Source organism: Pristiophorus japonicus, chromosome 1 (genome assembly GCF_044704955.1).
Source record: "Pristiophorus japonicus isolate sPriJap1 chromosome 1, sPriJap1.hap1, whole genome shotgun sequence".
Classification (NCBI taxonomy): domain Eukaryota; kingdom Metazoa; phylum Chordata; class Chondrichthyes; family Pristiophoridae; genus Pristiophorus; species Pristiophorus japonicus.
The window spans coordinates 220,383,241-220,400,632 of NC_091977.1; the positions used below are offsets into that span (position 1 = coordinate 220,383,241).

Sequence of the window (17,392 nt, forward strand, 5' to 3'; positions counted from 1 at the left end):
GAGGATGATCTTCCCGGTTTGGAGGGTACATAGAAACATAGAAAATAGGTGCAGGAGTAGGCCATTCAGCCCTTCGAGCCTGCACCACCATTCAATAAGATGATGGCTGATCATTCACCTCAGTACCCCTTTCCTGCTTTCTCTCCATACCCATTGATCTCTTTAGCCGTAAGGGCCATATCTAACTCCCTCTTGAATATATCCAATGAACTGGCATCAACAACTCTCTGCGGCAGGGAATTCCACAGGTTGACAACTCTCTGAGTGAAGAAGTTTCTCCTCATCTCAGTCCTAAATGGCCTACCCCATATCCTAAGACTGTGTCCCCTGGTTCTGGACTTCCCCAACATCGGGAACATTCTTCCCACATCTAACCTATCCCGTCCCGTCAGAATCTTATACGTTTCTATGAGATCCCCTCTCATCCTTCTAAACTCCAGTGTATAAAGTCCCAGTTGATCCAGTCTCTCCTCATATGTCAGTCCAGTCATCCCTGGAATCAGTCTGGTGAACCTTCGCTGCACTTCCTCAATAGCAAGAACGTCCTTCCTCAGATTAGGAGACCAAAACTGAACACAATATTCCAGGTGAGACTTCACCAAGGCCCTGTACAATTGCAGTAAGACCTCCCTGCTCCTATACTCAAATCCCCTAGCTATGAAGGCCAACATGCCATTTGCCGCCTTCACCGCCTGCTGTACCTGCATGCCAACTTTCAATGACTGATGAACCATGACACCCAGGTCCCGTTGCACCTCCCCTTTTCCTAATCTGTCGCCATTCAGATAATATTCTGCCTTTGTATTTTTGCCACTAAAGTGGATAACACATTTATCCACATTATACTGCATCTGCCATGCATTTGCCCACTCACCTAACCTGTCCAAATCACCCTGCAGCCTGTTAGCATCCTCCTCACAGCTCACACCGCCACCCAGTTTAGTGTCATCTGCAAACTTGGAGATATTACACTCAATTCCTTCATCCAAATCATTAATGTATATTGTAAAGAGCTGGGGTCCCAGCACTGAGCCCTGCGGCACTCCACTAGTCACTGCCTCCCATTTCGAAAAGGACCCGTTTATCCCAACTCTCTGTTTCCTGTCTGCCAACCAATTCTCTATCCACGCCAGTACATTACCCCCAATACCATGTGCTTTGATTTTGCACACCAATCTCTTATGTGGGACCTTGTCAAAGGCCTTTTGAAAGTCCAAATACACCACATCCACTAGTTCTCCCTTGTCCACTCTACTAGTTATATCCTCAAAAAATTTCAGAAGATTTGTCAAGCATGATTTCCCTTTCATAAATCCATGCTGACTTGAACTGATCCTGTCACTGCTTTCCAAATACGCTGCTATTTCATCGTTAATAATTGATTCCAACATTTTCCCCACCACTGATGTCAGGCTAACCGGTCTATAATTACCCGCCTTCTCTCTCCCTCCTTTTTTAAAAAGTAGTGTTACATTAGCTACCCTCCAGTCCATAGGAACTGATCAAGAGTTGATAGACTGTTGGAAAATGATCACCAATGCATCCACTATTTCTAGGACCACTTCCTTAAGTACTCTGGGATGCAGATAATCAGGCACCGGGGATTTATCGGCCTTCAATCCCATCAATTTCTCCAACACAATTTCCCGTCTAATAAGGATATCCTTCAGTTCCTCCTTCTCACTAGACCCTCGGTCCCCTAGTACATCCAGAAGGTTATTTGTGTCTTCCTTCGTGAAGACAGAACCAAAGTATTTGTTCAATTGGTCTGCCATTTCTTTGTGCCCCATTATAAATTCACCTGAGTCCGACTGCAAGGGACCTACGTTTGTCTTCACTAATCTTTTTCTCTTCACATATCTATAGAAGCTTTTGCAGTCAGTTTTTATGTTCCCGGCAAGCTTCCTCTCGTACTCTATTTTCCCCCTCCTAATTAAACCCTTTGTCCTCATCTGCTGAATTCTAAATTTCTCCCAGTCCTCAGGTTTGCTGCTTTTTCTGGCCAATTTATATGCCTCTTGCTTGGATTTAACACTATCCTTAATTTCCCTTGTTAGCCACAGTTGAACCACCTTCCCTGTTTTATTTTTACTCCAGACAGGGCTGTACAACTGTTGAAGTTCATCCATGTGATCTATAAATGTTTGCCATTGCCTATCCACTGTCAACCCTTTAAGTATCATTTGCCAGTCTATTCTAGCCAATTCACACCTCATGCCGTCGAAGTTAGCTTTCCTTAAGTTCAGGACCCTAGTTTCTGAATTAACTGTGTCACTTTCCATCTTAATAAAGAATTCTACCATATTATGGTCACTCTTCCCCAAGGGGCCTCGCACAACAAGATTGCTAATTAGTCCCTTCTCATTACACATCACCCAGTCTAGGATGGCCAGCTCTCTAGTTGGTTCCTCAACATATTGGTCAAGAAAACCATCCCTAATACACTCCAGGAAATTCTCCTCCACCGCATTGCTACCAGTTTGGTTAGCCTAATTTATATGTAAATTAAAGTCGCCCATGATAACTGCTGTACCTTTATTGCACACATCCCTTATTTCTTGTTTGATGCTGTCCCCAACCTCACTACTACTGTTTGGTGGTCTGTACACAACTCCCACCAGCGTTTTCTGCCCTTTGGTATTCCGTAGCTCCACCCATACCGATTCCACATCGGTATGGATGGAGCTACAGAATACCAAAGGGTGAGGGAAGACTCTGTTGTGCATTCTAGAAGCTTCTTTAGAAAGTAACAATGGCAGAAGCCTGGGAGAAAGTTTCCTGGTTGTCTCCTCATCAATGGGAATATGACCGATGTTTGGAAAGAGAACCAACATGGCTTTGAAAAAAATGAGCAAGATTCAATAATGGCCATATGCAATAGGTGATACAACACTGTTTCACCTGAGCATAAACAAAAATCCAGTGCTTAATTAGAATTACTTACAAAATCTAAATCCATTCAGATGGATAAAAAGCCTCTACTAATCCTAAATGCAGAAAAATATTCAGCCATTTTTGTTTGTGAGTTTTATGCAGGGGCTGGTTCTAATTGATGCATGCTACAAGTTCTGAGATGACAACACTTGCCCAATGTGGAGGTCACTGTCAGCTTGCTCTCATTCTAATTTAATGGGTTAATGGCCAATTTGATTCAATATGCCTCTCTCTGGCCTCGGGGTGTTAGTGCACAAATCCTTCCAGTGGGAGACCTTTAGACTGTTCTATCTATAATTGGTCAAATGCAGGAGGCAAAGGGGTGGAGCTTAGGATCGAATAAGTAAGAGCAATAACATAATTTATTTTCAGAACATTTTATCCATGAAATCTATGGAAAAATAATTGTTACAAAATGTTCTCTTTGTTTTAGGGCTATGAATTCATGAATAAAATTACATTGCGTCTACAGTACAGAAACAGGCCATTCAGCCCTACTGGTCTGAGCCAGCATTTATGCTCCACACGAGCCTACTCCCACCCCTCATCATCTCGCCCCATCAACATATCCTTCTATTCATTTCTCCCTCATATGTTTATCTAGCTTTGCCTTAAAAGCATCTATGTTATTCACCTCAACCACTCCATGTGGTAGAAAGTTCCACATTCTCACCACTCTGGGTAAAGAAGTTTCTTCTGAATTGCCTTTTGGATTTATTAGTGACTATCTTATATTTATGTCCCCTAGTTTTGGACTCCTCACAAATGCCAACAGCTTCTCTACATCTACCATATGAAACCCCTTCATAATTTTAAAGACCTCTTACCCTTATCATTTCTGGATAAAAGATCCCCAACCTGTTCAATCATTCCCAATAGGTATAACCTCTCAGTTCTGATGTTATTCTGGTAAATATTTTTTTCACCTTCTCCAGTGCCTCTATATCATAGATGCATTTAAGGGGAAGCTAGATAAATATATGAGGGAGAAAGGAATTGAAGTAGGGTGGGGGGAGGCTTGTGTGGAGCATAAACACCAACATAGATCAGTTGGGCTGAATGGCGGGTTTCTGTAAATAATTTATAACACTAGCAGAACCATGCACTCATGAGCTATTTGTATCCATGTTTGGACCACTATCCTTCATGGCTAACCTGAATCTTGGCCAATGTTATTGCCGTACGTTCAAGTGAGCGTAAAGCTGGACAACTTCAGATATGAAATCTAATTTGGCGATGGTTGCGGCCTCTGGAACTGATGCTATTGAGTTCTCGTGACCACCAGTCTTGTAACTGTAAATTGAGCATCGCAGAGATTGTAGAACCACAAGTCATTGATTCTAGATATCTCGTGCAATTATGACCTCACTTTTGGGATCTGCCTTTCATCAGCAAATGAACAACTTTTCTTCTTCCTTTCACGGCGTATTTTTAAGTAACCTTTCAAAAATAAGTGAAAAGCATTTAAAACCCAAATACATGCTTGGTTCAGAGACACTGGCCGAGCTCCGACATGCTAGGACCAACTTTAGCAAGACCATGTATCCTTGCCAGAGACTGAGAGACATAGGGTGGTGGGGAGTGTGGGGGGGGGTGCGGCAGGGAGTGAGAGAGAGAGAGATTGGGGGGTGGGGGGGTAGAGAGATGGGGAGAAAGAGAGAGAGAGTTGGAGAGAGTGAGAGAGACAGTCAGCCAGAGAATGAGAGTGTGTGTGTGAGCGAGAGAGAGACAGAAAGAGCAGCCTGCAGAAATACTTTTCATGTAAATGCTGGCAACCCCTCTGACGAGTACTACTTCATTCTTATTATGCTCACGTCTGGCAGAATGTGTGTCAGGCAACCCATCAGCGGAAAGCTTGCCGTAGGATCAGAGGAGACAAAAACAGGTGTCATATCTGCGGTCAAAACTCCAAAAGATTTGCAAGGGAGATCAGCCGACAATTACATTAATGCTGCTGCTTTTATCCGGAGATGTTATTATCTCTAGGTGCTGACTATGGCACGACTGCCTCAAAGCCAGGAGACAGCGGAAACCTGATAGTTATTAAATAAAAAGGGCACTGTGTAAAACTGGATTTGGTTCAAAGTTTGGAGCAAAAGTTGCAGATGGGAGCGTGTAACAGCACCTTGCCTGTGGCTATGAAAACTAGCAGTTATCTGAAGTGTCGTTTGGAATAAGATAATAGGAAATGTGATAAAAGTTTCCTTTTTTATGAATTTTAATTTATTCTGTATACATGAATGGATGATGTGTGCAAAACTATAAGTTATCTCACTGTGGTGAAGATAAAATGATTATCACATGCAGGCAGACAGCTCTATCACTTTCAATCACAGAGTATTACTTGGACCTAATTGGGGTAATTTCCTTATTTTTGTAATTGTGTTAATTGATGAATATACTTTGCAATATCAAAGAATATTTAAGCATACTAGTTGGAATCGTTGGTGGTTAATTAATATAGACTTACTCATTTACAAATTAAATTCACATTTTCTCGGATTAGCTCAGTCAAGTAAAGAGAAGAATAAAATGAATTAAGAATATACATTTGAATAAGTGAAAGCACAGATCTCAAATAGCGTAGATGATGCATTTGAAGTCTTATCAAGGAGATTTTAAATAAGTGAAACTTATACATTTAATTGAATTACCGTGAGCAGATATTTTTCAAAGTTCTGGCAAATTGTAACTTTTGATATCTAAAATATGCATATTCTTGTATTCTTCCAAGTAATATTTTTCCTTCAGAAATGGTGCAAGACATAGAGTTTCATTGTGTGTTGTTTTAGTGTGACTCTGTTCTGTGTGGTGCTAATGTAGAGTGCTTAGAATTGGGGAGATCACACTCCTTCCATTGGGATTGTGCAGTGAGGAGGTGAAGCTCTCCTCAGTCTGTGGTGCTGTGCTGCGCAGGCTACATGGACAGAGGTGGTGTCCAGCCCTTACAGAGGCACACAATGGGAGGATGTGCACAAGGGGATGATCTGCTGTTTGGTGAAAAATGTTTTAACTTGGTTTTGAGTTGTCCATTCGGGGTTATGTGTAACCAATCATTTCTTTTGCTCAAGCTAAAATCCTGGGCATAATTTCAAGAGTCCTTTCTTTTGACATGCACCCAAACCTCCTTTGGCATATTAATTTGCACTAGACTTCACACTGTCACTTTGCTAATACTCATACCCCCTTGCCCCTTCCTTTTCCTTTCCATGGGTCAACACTTGATTATGGAAATGCGATTCACACTACAGGGTATCACAAAGAGGCGCCATTATTCAGTGACTGAAGTTAGAAACTGATAGCAGTGACTCAACACAGCATTTTCCACAGAAGACACAGCTCAGAAACAGGCCATTTGGCTCAGCTGGTCTGTGCTGTTATTTATGCTCCACACTAGCCTCCTCCCCCCCCTTTTCATCTCAACCTGTCAGCATCTCCTTATATTCCTTGCTCCCTCATGTGTTTATCCAGCTTCCGCTTACATGCATCTGTGCGGCTTGCCTCAACTACTCCATGTGGTAATGAGTTCCACATTCTCCCCACTCTCTGAGTAAAGAGGTTTCTCCTGAATTTCCTATTGGATTTATTAGTAACTATCTTCTATTTATGTCCCTGAGTTTTGGACTCTCCTACAAGTGGAAACACCTCCTCTACCTTTACCCTATTGAACCCTTTCATAATTTTAAAGAACTCTATCAGTTCACCCCTGACTTCTCTATTCTAGAGAAAAGAGACCCAGTCTGTTCAATGTTTCCTGGTGGGTATAACCTCAGTTCATTGAATCAGAGAAATTTACAGCACAGAAGGAGGCCATTTTGGCCAGTGGCATAACTAGAGGATGTGGGCCCCAATGCAAACATAGATCTAAAAAAATCACAGAACGACAGGGAAAAGTGCAGCAGCCAGGGAAGACCCTGCGCAGCTGCCCCTCGAGTGAGGGGGTCCAGGGGGGCCGAAGAGGGAGTTCGGGGTCTGTGGGAGCCGGTGTGAGGGGGAGCCGGGACCGGTGTGAGGGAGGGTTTATGGGGTGGGGGGTTACCGCGGGGTCCGGGAGCGGAGCTGAGCCGGGTGCGGATGGTGGGACGATGGCACTCCAGGCTCGGGCTCTGTACGATTTCCAGAGCGAGAATGTGGGCGAGATCTCGGTGCAGGAGGACGAGGTGCTGCCTCAGCCCCCCCCCCAGCAGCTTTCCCCTGCCAGCCTGCCCTGCCGCCAGCACCTTCTGCCCCCCCGCCTCTTGCCCAAATGGGTGGTGGTGGCGGCCTTGGGGGGCTGGTCCTGGCGGAGCTACAGCACCAGGCGTCGGGCAGCGGCGGCGACGACGACTGGGACGATAACTTGACGGTGACGGACGAGCCGCTGTCCGGGGAAGCCGGCGGCGGTGGCGGGTTCTCGGATTTTGACAGGACGGGCTGTTAGCGAGTGAGTACGGGGGCAAAGTTCCCCGTCATCTCGGTGCCCCATATCCCCAAGAAGCAAGCCACCGGCCGCTTCGAGGAGGACTTCATCGGAAGAAAGGGCTGATCCTGTGGATGAACCACATGACCCGCTGTGACGACTTCCAGCATTCCTCACCTGCAACAAAGCAAAGGCTGGGAAGCAGGGCAAGAGGAAAGCCGAGAAGGACGACATGGTGGGGGGCAATTTCTTCCTGACGCTCAGCACCCTGCAGAGCCCCCTCGACCTGCAGGAGGTCGAGAGCAGGGTCGACGGGTTCAAAACTTTCACCAAGAGGATGGACGAGAGTGTTTTCCAGCTGAGCCACACCACCAACGAGTTTGCGAGGAAGCAGGTGGTGGGCCCCCTTCAGGCGAGGGCCCCAATGCCGCTGCATTGGCGTAGTTACGCCACTGATTTCGGCCCATCGCGTCCGTGCCAGCCGACAAAAAGCTACCCAGCCTAATCCCACTTTCCAGCTCTAGGTCCGTAGCCCTGTCGGTTACGGCACTTTAAGTGCACATCCAAGCACTTTTTAAATGTGGTGGGAGTTTCTGCCTCTACCACCCTTTCAGGCAGTGAGTTCCAAACCATCCTACCACCCTCTGGGTGAAGTAATTTCCCCTCAAATCCCCTCTAAACCTCCTACCAATTATTTAAAATCTATGTCCCCTGGTTGTTGGCCCCTCTACTAAGGGAAATAAGTCCTTCCTCTCCACTCTATCCCCTCGTAATTTTATGCACCTCAATGAGGTCTCTCCTCAGCCTCCTCTGTTCCAAAGAAAACAACCCCAGTCTATCCAATCTTTCCTCATCGCTAATATTCTCCAGTCCAGGCAAAAGCCTCGCAAATCTCCTCTGTACCCTCTCAAGCACAATCACATCTTTCCTGTAATGTGATGACCAGAACTGCATCCAGTACTCTAGCTGTAGCCGAACTAGTGTTTTATACAGTTCAAGCATAACCTCCCTGCTCTTGTATTCGATGCCTCGGCTAATAAAGGCAAGTATTCCGTCTGCCTTCTTAACCATCTTATCTACCTGACCTGCTACCTTCAAGGATCTGTGAACATGCACTCCAAGATCCCTTTGTTCCTCTACACTTCTCAGTTTCCTACCATTTAATGTGTATTCTCTTGTCTTGTTAGCCCTCCTCAAATGCATTACCTCACGCTTCTGCGGATTGAATTCCATTTGCCACTGTTCTGCCCACCTGACCAGTTCATTGATATCTTCCTGCAGTCTACAGCTTTCTTCTTCCTTATCAACTACACAGCCGATTTTAGTATCATCTGCAAACTTCTTAATCATACGCCCTACATTCAAGTCTAAATAATTGTTATACAGGTATACCACAAAAAGTAGGGGACATAGTACTGAGCCCTGTGGAACCCCACTGGAAACAGCCTTCCAGTCACAAAAACACCCATCAACTATTGCCCTTTGCTTCCTGCCTATGAGCCAATTTTGGATCCAACTTGCCTCTTTGCCCGAGATCCCATGGGGTTTTACTTTCATGACCAGTCTGCTATGTGGGACTTTATCAAAAGCCTTGCTCTGGCATGAGCCTGGTCTGGTATCATTCTTGCAACTGCTCCAGTGCCTCTATATTCTTTTTATTGTGCTGCAATACATGTATGCATATAATGTAGTATACTACAATGATTTCTGTATAAACAGGGTATCGCATTCAATAAATACTTCATTAACAGTGCTGTAACATCATCAGCCTAATGATGCTGTGGTAATTAATTTAGTGCAATTAATTCATTTCACTTAAAAGAAAGACTTGCATTTATATAGCACCTTTCCCAACCTCAGGACATCCCAAAGCGTTTTACAGCCACTGAAGTACTTCTGAAGAGCAGTCATTGGTGTAATGCAGGAAACGTGACAGCCAATTTGTGCACAGCAATGAGATAATGACCAGATAATCTGTTTTATGTTGATTGAAGGATAAATATAAGCCAGGACACCGGGGAAACAAGTGGAAATATCTTCTCTCTGTCTACCCTACCGAACCTTTTCATAGTTCTAAAGACCTCTATCCGATCACCCCTCAGTAGTTTCTTTTCTAGAGAAAGGAGCCCCTGCCTGTTCAATCTTTCCTGATTGGTATAACCTCTCAGTTCTGTTATTATCCTTGTGAGCCTTTTTTGCACCTTCTGTAGTGCCTCTATATCTTTTTTGTAAGAACAGACAATTAAAAATTAAAGTAAAATGACTACCCGCTGTGTGGAATTTGTGGGCCCTATATTGTCTTAACTGGGGCACAGTGGTGGAATAGTGTGTTGGAGTTGCTACACTCTCTGCATAAAGTGCTGCCATTTAAGTTTGTTCCTGCGATTTTTGTGCCTGTCTCAGTTTGCCCTTCTGGGGAGGTGCTGAGCGGAGGTCATGTGCTTCTACAAAGCGAGGGAAGGGGGCAAGCTGGAGGAAAGAATGAGGGAGGGGGAGGATTAGTGGGGGAGGGAGGGAGGGGAAGCAGAGGAGGGGAGATGGAGGGAAGAAGAGCGAGAAGGAGGGAGGAAGGGAGGTGAGGGAAAAGGATGGAAGAGCAAGGAGGGTGAGGAGGTGGCAGGGAGGAAGAGTGGGGAGGGGAGGGGAGGAAGGAGGGGAGGTGGCAGGGAGGAAGAGCGAGCGAGGGGATGAGGGAGGGGGAGGTGGCAGGGAGGAAGAGCGAGGGAGGGGAGGATGGAGGGGAGCTGGCAGCGAGAGAGCGAGGGTGGGGAGGAAGGAGGGGGAGGGGAGGTGGCAGGGAGGAAGAGTGAAGGGGAGGGAGGTGGGGAGGAGGCAGGGAGGAAGGAAGAGCGAGGAGGGGAGAGATAGGGAGGAAAAGGGAGAATGAGGGAGGGGAGGGGGCGAGGAGGGAGGGGAGGGGGCGAGGAGGAAGGAGGTGGAGGGGAGGGAGGAAGGATGAAGGAAGGGGCAGGTAGGAAGGAAGAGTGATGGGAGGGAGGAGGAGGGAAGGGAGGAAGGATGAAGGATAATCGGGGAGGAGGAGGGGTATTGGGTGGATCGATTGCAAGGACAATCAGTCCGGACTGCTTCAAGTAGGTAGCTATAGAGCCATTGGTAGATGTGAGGTACCAGAGTACCTGCTGGGATGGGGCTTGATAATGGCAAAGCAAAAAGTGGGGAACAGAGGAAAATATATTAATAAATCTATAAACAGATTGACTCACTTTGGGTGGAGTTCATCAGTTGTGACAGAAAGGGGTCTTCATTTCTTCTTGGGAAAGAGGATGGGTGAAGGAATTGATCCGAGCTCACTGAAACACATCAGTTGATCACAGAGGTACATTTGTTTCTTGAATCAAGGACCACAGGAACAGGAAGAAGCCATTCAGCCCCTCTTATCTATTCTGCCATTCAATTAGAATGTGGCTGATCTGTAAACTCCATCTACCCACCTTTGTTCCATTTACCTTAATACCCTTGCCTAACAATATTGCTTTTGAAATTTTTAATTGACCCCCAGTCTCAACAGTTTTTTGGGGAAAGTGTTCCAGATTTCCATGACCTTTGAGTGAAGAAATGCTTCCCGGCCTGTTTCTACGCTATGCATTCTATGTAATTCTACTCGATAGCTCTTTCAAACAGCCGGCACAGGCATGATGGGCTGAATGGCCTCCATCTGTGCTGCATGATGATTCTATTTTTTTAAATATCTAATTTCCTCTTCTTTTTTCCCCAGCATTGGACAAACTCAGCACCCAACACCTTTACCATCCAACTCAGGTGGAGATCGTTCAATCCAATGTGGTGTTCGACATCAGCAGCCTGATGTTGTACGGGACCCAGGCAGTCCCAGTGCGCCTCAAGATCCTTCTCGACCGTCTCTTCAGCGTGCTCAAACAGGAGGAGGTGCTTCAGATCCTGCATGGCCTGGGCTGGACTCTCCGAGACTACGTTCGCGGTTACATCCTTCAGGTAGGAACTAGCATAAAGCGTGGATAAACTGGGTCGCTCCGAGCGCCCACGTGACTTTAGCTAGGTGAGGACAGCTACGCTTGTTACGACACCTGGTTACCAGCTTCAATCCCCCAGAAACATTGTAGAATGAGAAGTGGCATTTCCACAGTAAGCCCACCGAGTTGCTATTCACAACCCATTCTGCACCAGGTGACGACTTGGGTTTGTTTCTTTGAAGGTTGCACGTTGAGGCACATCTTTCCCAATTTATTGGAAGAAATGTAGCTATGCATAACGGAGGCTGAGAAATCTGTAGCCGTTATAGCATACTTCGTCCTATCTCTAGGCGGTGGGTGTCAGAGTGGCTGCAAGCTAGGCTGGGACCCACGTCTGCCCAAATCCTAACCCAAAATCTGGAATGGCCTCTACCCGTCCCCTGGAAAACAATTGCTGTACATGTGGAGTGGGGTCAGGGGAGACTCCTCATGTTGAGAATCCCTGCCTCCTGGGTCTTCAATGGGACCCAACATACGGTCGATGCAGGAGCACCTGCAGGTGCCGAGCAACCAAGGGGATCATGTGGGGATCACCAGGTGGTCGAGGCTAGGATCAAGGTTGGACCTCTAAAGGACAATCTAATTTTTTTTTAAAAATTGAAATATCTTTTCTCATGCAGCCCCCTTACCAAAGAGGCTGTGGGGAGTGGTGGTGGAGGAACAAAATCCTCGTTTGGGAGGATCTTGATCCACTCCCCAACCAGTCTACCTCCACTGGACTTTCCAGCTTGGATAATGGTGGCAGCTGAGATGTGACTCTAGGGCCTGGGCACCTTTCAATACCAGGCTAATGAAAGGACTCAGCAATCTTTGGCAGGGTAAGCAACAGAGGCCCAGGGAGGGGGCATCTCAGATTTTACGCCCAGATGCAATGTTCTCTGGATTTTCGAGGCAATAATTTCTAAATTCATGGCAGGTATCTATATTTCTAGAGGTTTACTAATCCATTCCCATGGCCCCTGGTCAAATGAACCAACCTTGTCTGAAAATTATTCAGCCAACAAATATCCTTTTTGAAAGGTTGCCAGGAGAATTAGCAGTCGCACAGTGTCGCGCAGTGATTAAAAATGTGTTTCACTGCTATCATGCTATGTATAGCTAGTCTTCGGATCATCAAATTGGTCTACGCTATGGTGAATCTGCATTGGCCATGAGCAGGTCGCGTTGTTAGAAAATAACATTTACCAGCACAAGCGTACTAGAAGTTAAATTAAAAAGTAGGACTTCAAAGGTAGTAATCTCAGGATTGCTACCAGTGCCACGTGCTAGTCAGAGTAGGAATTGCAGGATAGCTAAGATGAATATGTGGCTTGAGGAGTGGTGCAGAGGGAGGGATTCAAATTCTTGGGACATTGGAACTGGTTCTGGGGGAGGTGGGACCAGTACAAACTGGACGATCTGCACCTGGGCAGGACCGGAACCAGTGTCCGAGGGGGGAGTGTTTGCTAGTGCTATTGGGGAGGGGTTAAACTAATATGGCAGAGGTATAGGAACCTCTGCAGGGAGACAGAGGGAAGTAGAATGGGGGCAGAAACAAAAGACAGAAAGAAGAAAAGTACAAGTGGAGGGCAGAGAAACCCAAGGCAAAAATCAAAAAGGGCCACATTACAGCAAAATTCTAAAGGGGCAAAGTGTGTTAAAAAGGCAAGCCTGAAGGCTCTGTGCCTCAATGCGAGGAGCATTCGTAATAAGGTGGACGAATTAACTGCGCAGGCAGCAATTAACCAATATGATATAATTGGCATCACAGAGACATGGCTCCAGGGTGACCAAGGCTGGGAACTCAACATCCAGGGGCATTCAACATTCAGGAAGGATAGACAGAAAGGAAAAGGAGGTGGGGTATCGTTGCTGGTTAATAGTAAGGAAGCACATTAGCTTGGAGCATGTGGAATCTGTATGGGTAGAGCTACGGAATACCAAAGGGCAGAAAACACGAGTGGGAGTTGTGTACAGACCACCAAACAGTAGCAGTGAGGTTGGGGACAGCATCAAACAAGAAATTAGGGATGCATGCAATCAAGGTACAGCAGTTATCATGGGCGACTTTAATCTACATATAGATTGGGCTAACAAAACTGGTAGCAATACGGTGGAGGAGGATTTCCTGGAGTGTATTAGGGATGGTTTTCGAGACCAATATGTTGAGAAATCAACTCGAGAGCTGGCCATCCTTGACTGGGTGATGTGTAATGAGAAAGGACTAATTAGCAATCTTGTTGTGCGAGGCCCCTCGGGGAAGAGTTACCATAATATGGTAGAATTCTTTATTAAGATGGAGAAGTGACACAGGGTCCTGAACTTAAGGAAAGGTAACTTCGATGGTATGAGACGTGAATTGGCGAGAATAGACTGGCGAATGATACTTAAAGGGTTGACGGTGGATAGGCAATAGCAAACATTTAAAGATCACATGGCTGAATTTCAACAATTGTACATCCCTGTCTGGAGTAAAAATAAAACAGGGAAGGTGGCTCAACCGTGGCTAACAAGGGAAATTAGAGATAGTGTTAAATCCAAGCAAGAGGCCAGATAAAGCAGCAAACCTGAGGACTGGGAGAAATTTAGAATTCAGCAGAGGAGGACAAAGGGTTTAATTAGGAGGGGGAAAATAGAGTATGAGAGGAAGCTTGCTGGGAACATAAAAACTGACTGTAAAAGCTTCTATAGATATGTGAAGAGAAAAAGATTAGTGAAGACAAACATAGGTCCCTTGCAGTCAGAATCAGGTGAATTTATTCTGGGGAACAAAGAAATGGCAGATCAGTTGAACAAATACTTTGGTTCTGTCTTCACAAAGGAAGACACAAATAACATTCTGGAAATACGAGGGGACCGAGGGTCTAGTGAGAAGGAGGAACTTAAGGAAATCCTTATTAGACGGGAAATTGTGTTAGGGAAATTGATGGGATTGAAGGCCAATATATCCCCAGGGCCTGGTAGTCTGCATCCCAGAGTACTTAAGAAAGTGGCCCTAGAAATAGTGGATGCATTGGTGATCATTTTCCAACAGTCTATTGACTCTGGATCAGTTCCTATGGACCGGAGGGTAGCTAATATAACACCACTTTTTAAAAAAGGAGGGAGAGAGAAAACAGGTAATTATAGACTGGTTAGCCTGACATCAGTAGTGGGGAAAATGTTGGAATCAATAATTAAAGATGAATTAGCAGCGTATTTGGAAAGCAGTGACAGGATCGGTCCAAGTCAGCATGGATTTATGAAAGGGAAATCATGCTTGATAAATCTTCTCGAATTTTTTTGAGGATATAACTAGTAGAGTGGACAAAGAACCAGTGGATGTGGTGTATTTGGACTTTCAAAAGGCTTTTGACAAGGTCCCACACAAGAGATTGGTGTGTAAAATTAAAGCACATGGTATTGGGAGTAATGTACTGATGTGGATAGAGAACTGGTTGGCAGACAGCAGGATAAACGGGTCCTTTTCAGCATGGCAGGCAGTGACTAGTGGGGTGCCACAGGGTTCAGTGCTGGGACCCCAGCTCTTTACAATATACTTCAATGATTTAGATGAAGGAATTGAAGTAATATCTCCAAGTTTACAGATGACACTAAGCTGGGTGGCGGTGTGAGCTGTGAGGAAGGTGCTAAGAGGCTGCAGGGTGACTTGGACAGGTTAGGTGAGTGGGCAACTGCATGGCAGATGCAGTATAATGTGGATAAATGTGAGGTTATCCACTTTGGGGGCAAAAACACAAAGGCAGAATATTATCTGAATGGCGGTCGATTCGGAAAAGAGGAGGTTCAACGAGACCTGGGTGTCATGGTTCATCAGTCATTGAAAGTTGGCATGCAGGTACAGCAGGCGGTGAAGAAGGCAAATGGTATGTTGGCCTTCATTGCTAGGGGATTTTAGTATGGGAGCAGGGAGGTCTTACTGCAATTGTACAGGGTCTTGGTAAGGCCCCACCTTGAATATTGTGTTCAGTTTTGGTCTCCTAATCTGAGGAAGGACGTTCTTGCTATTGAGGGAGTGCAGCGAAGGTTCACCAGACAGGTTCCTGGGATGGCAGGACTGACATATGAGGAGAGACTGTATGGACTGGAGTTTAGAAGGATGAAAGGGGATCTCATAGAAACATAAAATTCTGACAGGGCTGGACAGATTAGATGCAGAAAGAATGTTCCCAATGTTGGTGAAATCCAGAACCAAGCGACATAGTCTAATGATAAAGGGTAAGCCATTTAGGTCTGAGATGAGGAGAAACTTCTTCATTCACAGGTGTAAACATGTGGAATTCTCTACTGCAGAGAGTTGTTGATGACAGTTTGTTGGATATATTCAAGAGGGAGTTAGATATGGCCCTTACGGCTAAAGAGATCAAGGGGTATGGAGAGAAAGCAGGAAAGGGGTACTGAGGTGAATGATCAGCCATGATCTTATTGAATGGCGGTGTAGGCTCAAAGGGCCGAATGGCCTACTCCTGCACCTATTTTCTATGTTTCTATGTTGACTACCTCCAGCAGAGTTGAACTGTTAAGATTTACAGCAGTTGTGAAACGCAATCCATTCCCAATAGTTTTAGTTTCTGTAGCGTGCTGTATCTCTCCAATAACCAGCACTCTGCATGAATTCTCTTTCTTCGACATTAGTGATAGGCATACTGTACATACAAGCTTGTTCCTCTTTCCTCTTTTGTGTTTGTTTTAATACTGAGTTTAGGCAATAAGTAAACTTATCTGGTGAGTCATATCACTGAATGGAAGCCAGTCTTAATCCAGAATATAATTTGAGAGCGTAATCGTGTGGGTGGAGTATGCTGCAGTGTATCTCTGCAGTACTCCTGAAGTCACAGTATGATCAGGAATTTAATGCTTGCAAGCAGAAAATGTCCGAATGTAAACACCTAGGAGTTTCCAAGATGGTGAAACAAATAAAAGTCCACAGGAAACCTTTACGATCACAATGAGTTTTGAAGTGGTGGTCTTCATATGCCAGTTATCATTTTGAGTGTCCACTTCAGAACTCCTCCCCAATTCATTACAATTTGTTGTGATAGATTTACATTTAAGCTGCCATCTTTGACCATCATGGAAACGTACTAAGCTGCCTCTCACGCTCTCTCTTTCAATAGGACAATGTAGACCTATACCCATACTGCAAGGCCCATACTACTCTGGACCCTGCATATTAAGGGTTCATTTTAAACTACAACTGCAATGTCAGTGCAAAGTGCTCTTGCTTCATATTGATAGTGCAATTGTTGCTTGAATCCAGTGTCACGAAACAAAGCATTGAGACTCCACGTCTGAGTCAGTTCAGGCCTTCATACCCGAATTATACTCACTGGTGCGAATGGATTTTGGCTTCACACCAATGCTGAGCTTGTCTGTCGTGACCAAGGAGCAATAGACTTGCAATTATGTGTGGGGCTATCAGAGTTCTGCTGAGCAATGGTTTCACTCTGTCTCCGAGAGTGATTGAGAGAAACAGCTGGTCAAACAGGAGAATCGCATACAGCAATAGGAAAATTCAAACATCTTATTTGTGATTCAAAAAAATACACATGCCCCCAATGACATTAATGAATTTTAATTTGCAGTTGGGTGCAGCATCTTTGATCATTGTCCAACTTTGATCATTGCCTAGTGAGTTAAAATTCATGATAAATGTACCATATGATCCATTATTCTCTAATTTTGAATTCTTAGCTTCGGATAGTATGCACCATAGATCACTACTCCATTGAAAGAGATGGAAACTATTGGGAAAGATTTGCTAGTTGCATTAAGAGATTGTGATTGAGGTATGATAGACCATAAAATGGTATTACCTGTAATACGTTGGATTCCTGATTGAGGTTGGCTGAAAGTAGGTCATGATGTACACATCCATGGTAATATTTGAGTTTTGCTGCCCCGAGCAACACTTTCTTTACTTTTAATACTCCGGTGAGTCCAGGCACGAGTGCGGTGAAGGACTGCACAGGGGCAGGTGACCATGAAATGGTTGTTTTACACTCGCACCTACTCTCTTTGGAAAAAATGAGTGAAAACAGGAACCTTACTTTCCATACTGAATTAAACA

The 17,392-nt window shown here is 45.0% G+C and overlaps 1 protein-coding gene across 2 annotated transcripts in view; it reads left to right on the forward strand.

The window, feature by feature from the left end:
• The window catches only part of bnc2 (basonuclin zinc finger protein 2), a 385,796-nt gene that overhangs the window by 155,865 nt on the left and 212,539 nt on the right, over positions 1–17,392 (forward strand). For both annotated transcript variants that reach the window (XM_070870160.1, XM_070870136.1), the window contains exon 3: positions 11,070–11,305. In XM_070870160.1, coding sequence (XP_070726261.1) covers positions 11,070–11,305 — 236 coding nt within the window. The remainder of the gene's footprint in view (positions 1–11,069; positions 11,306–17,392) is intronic.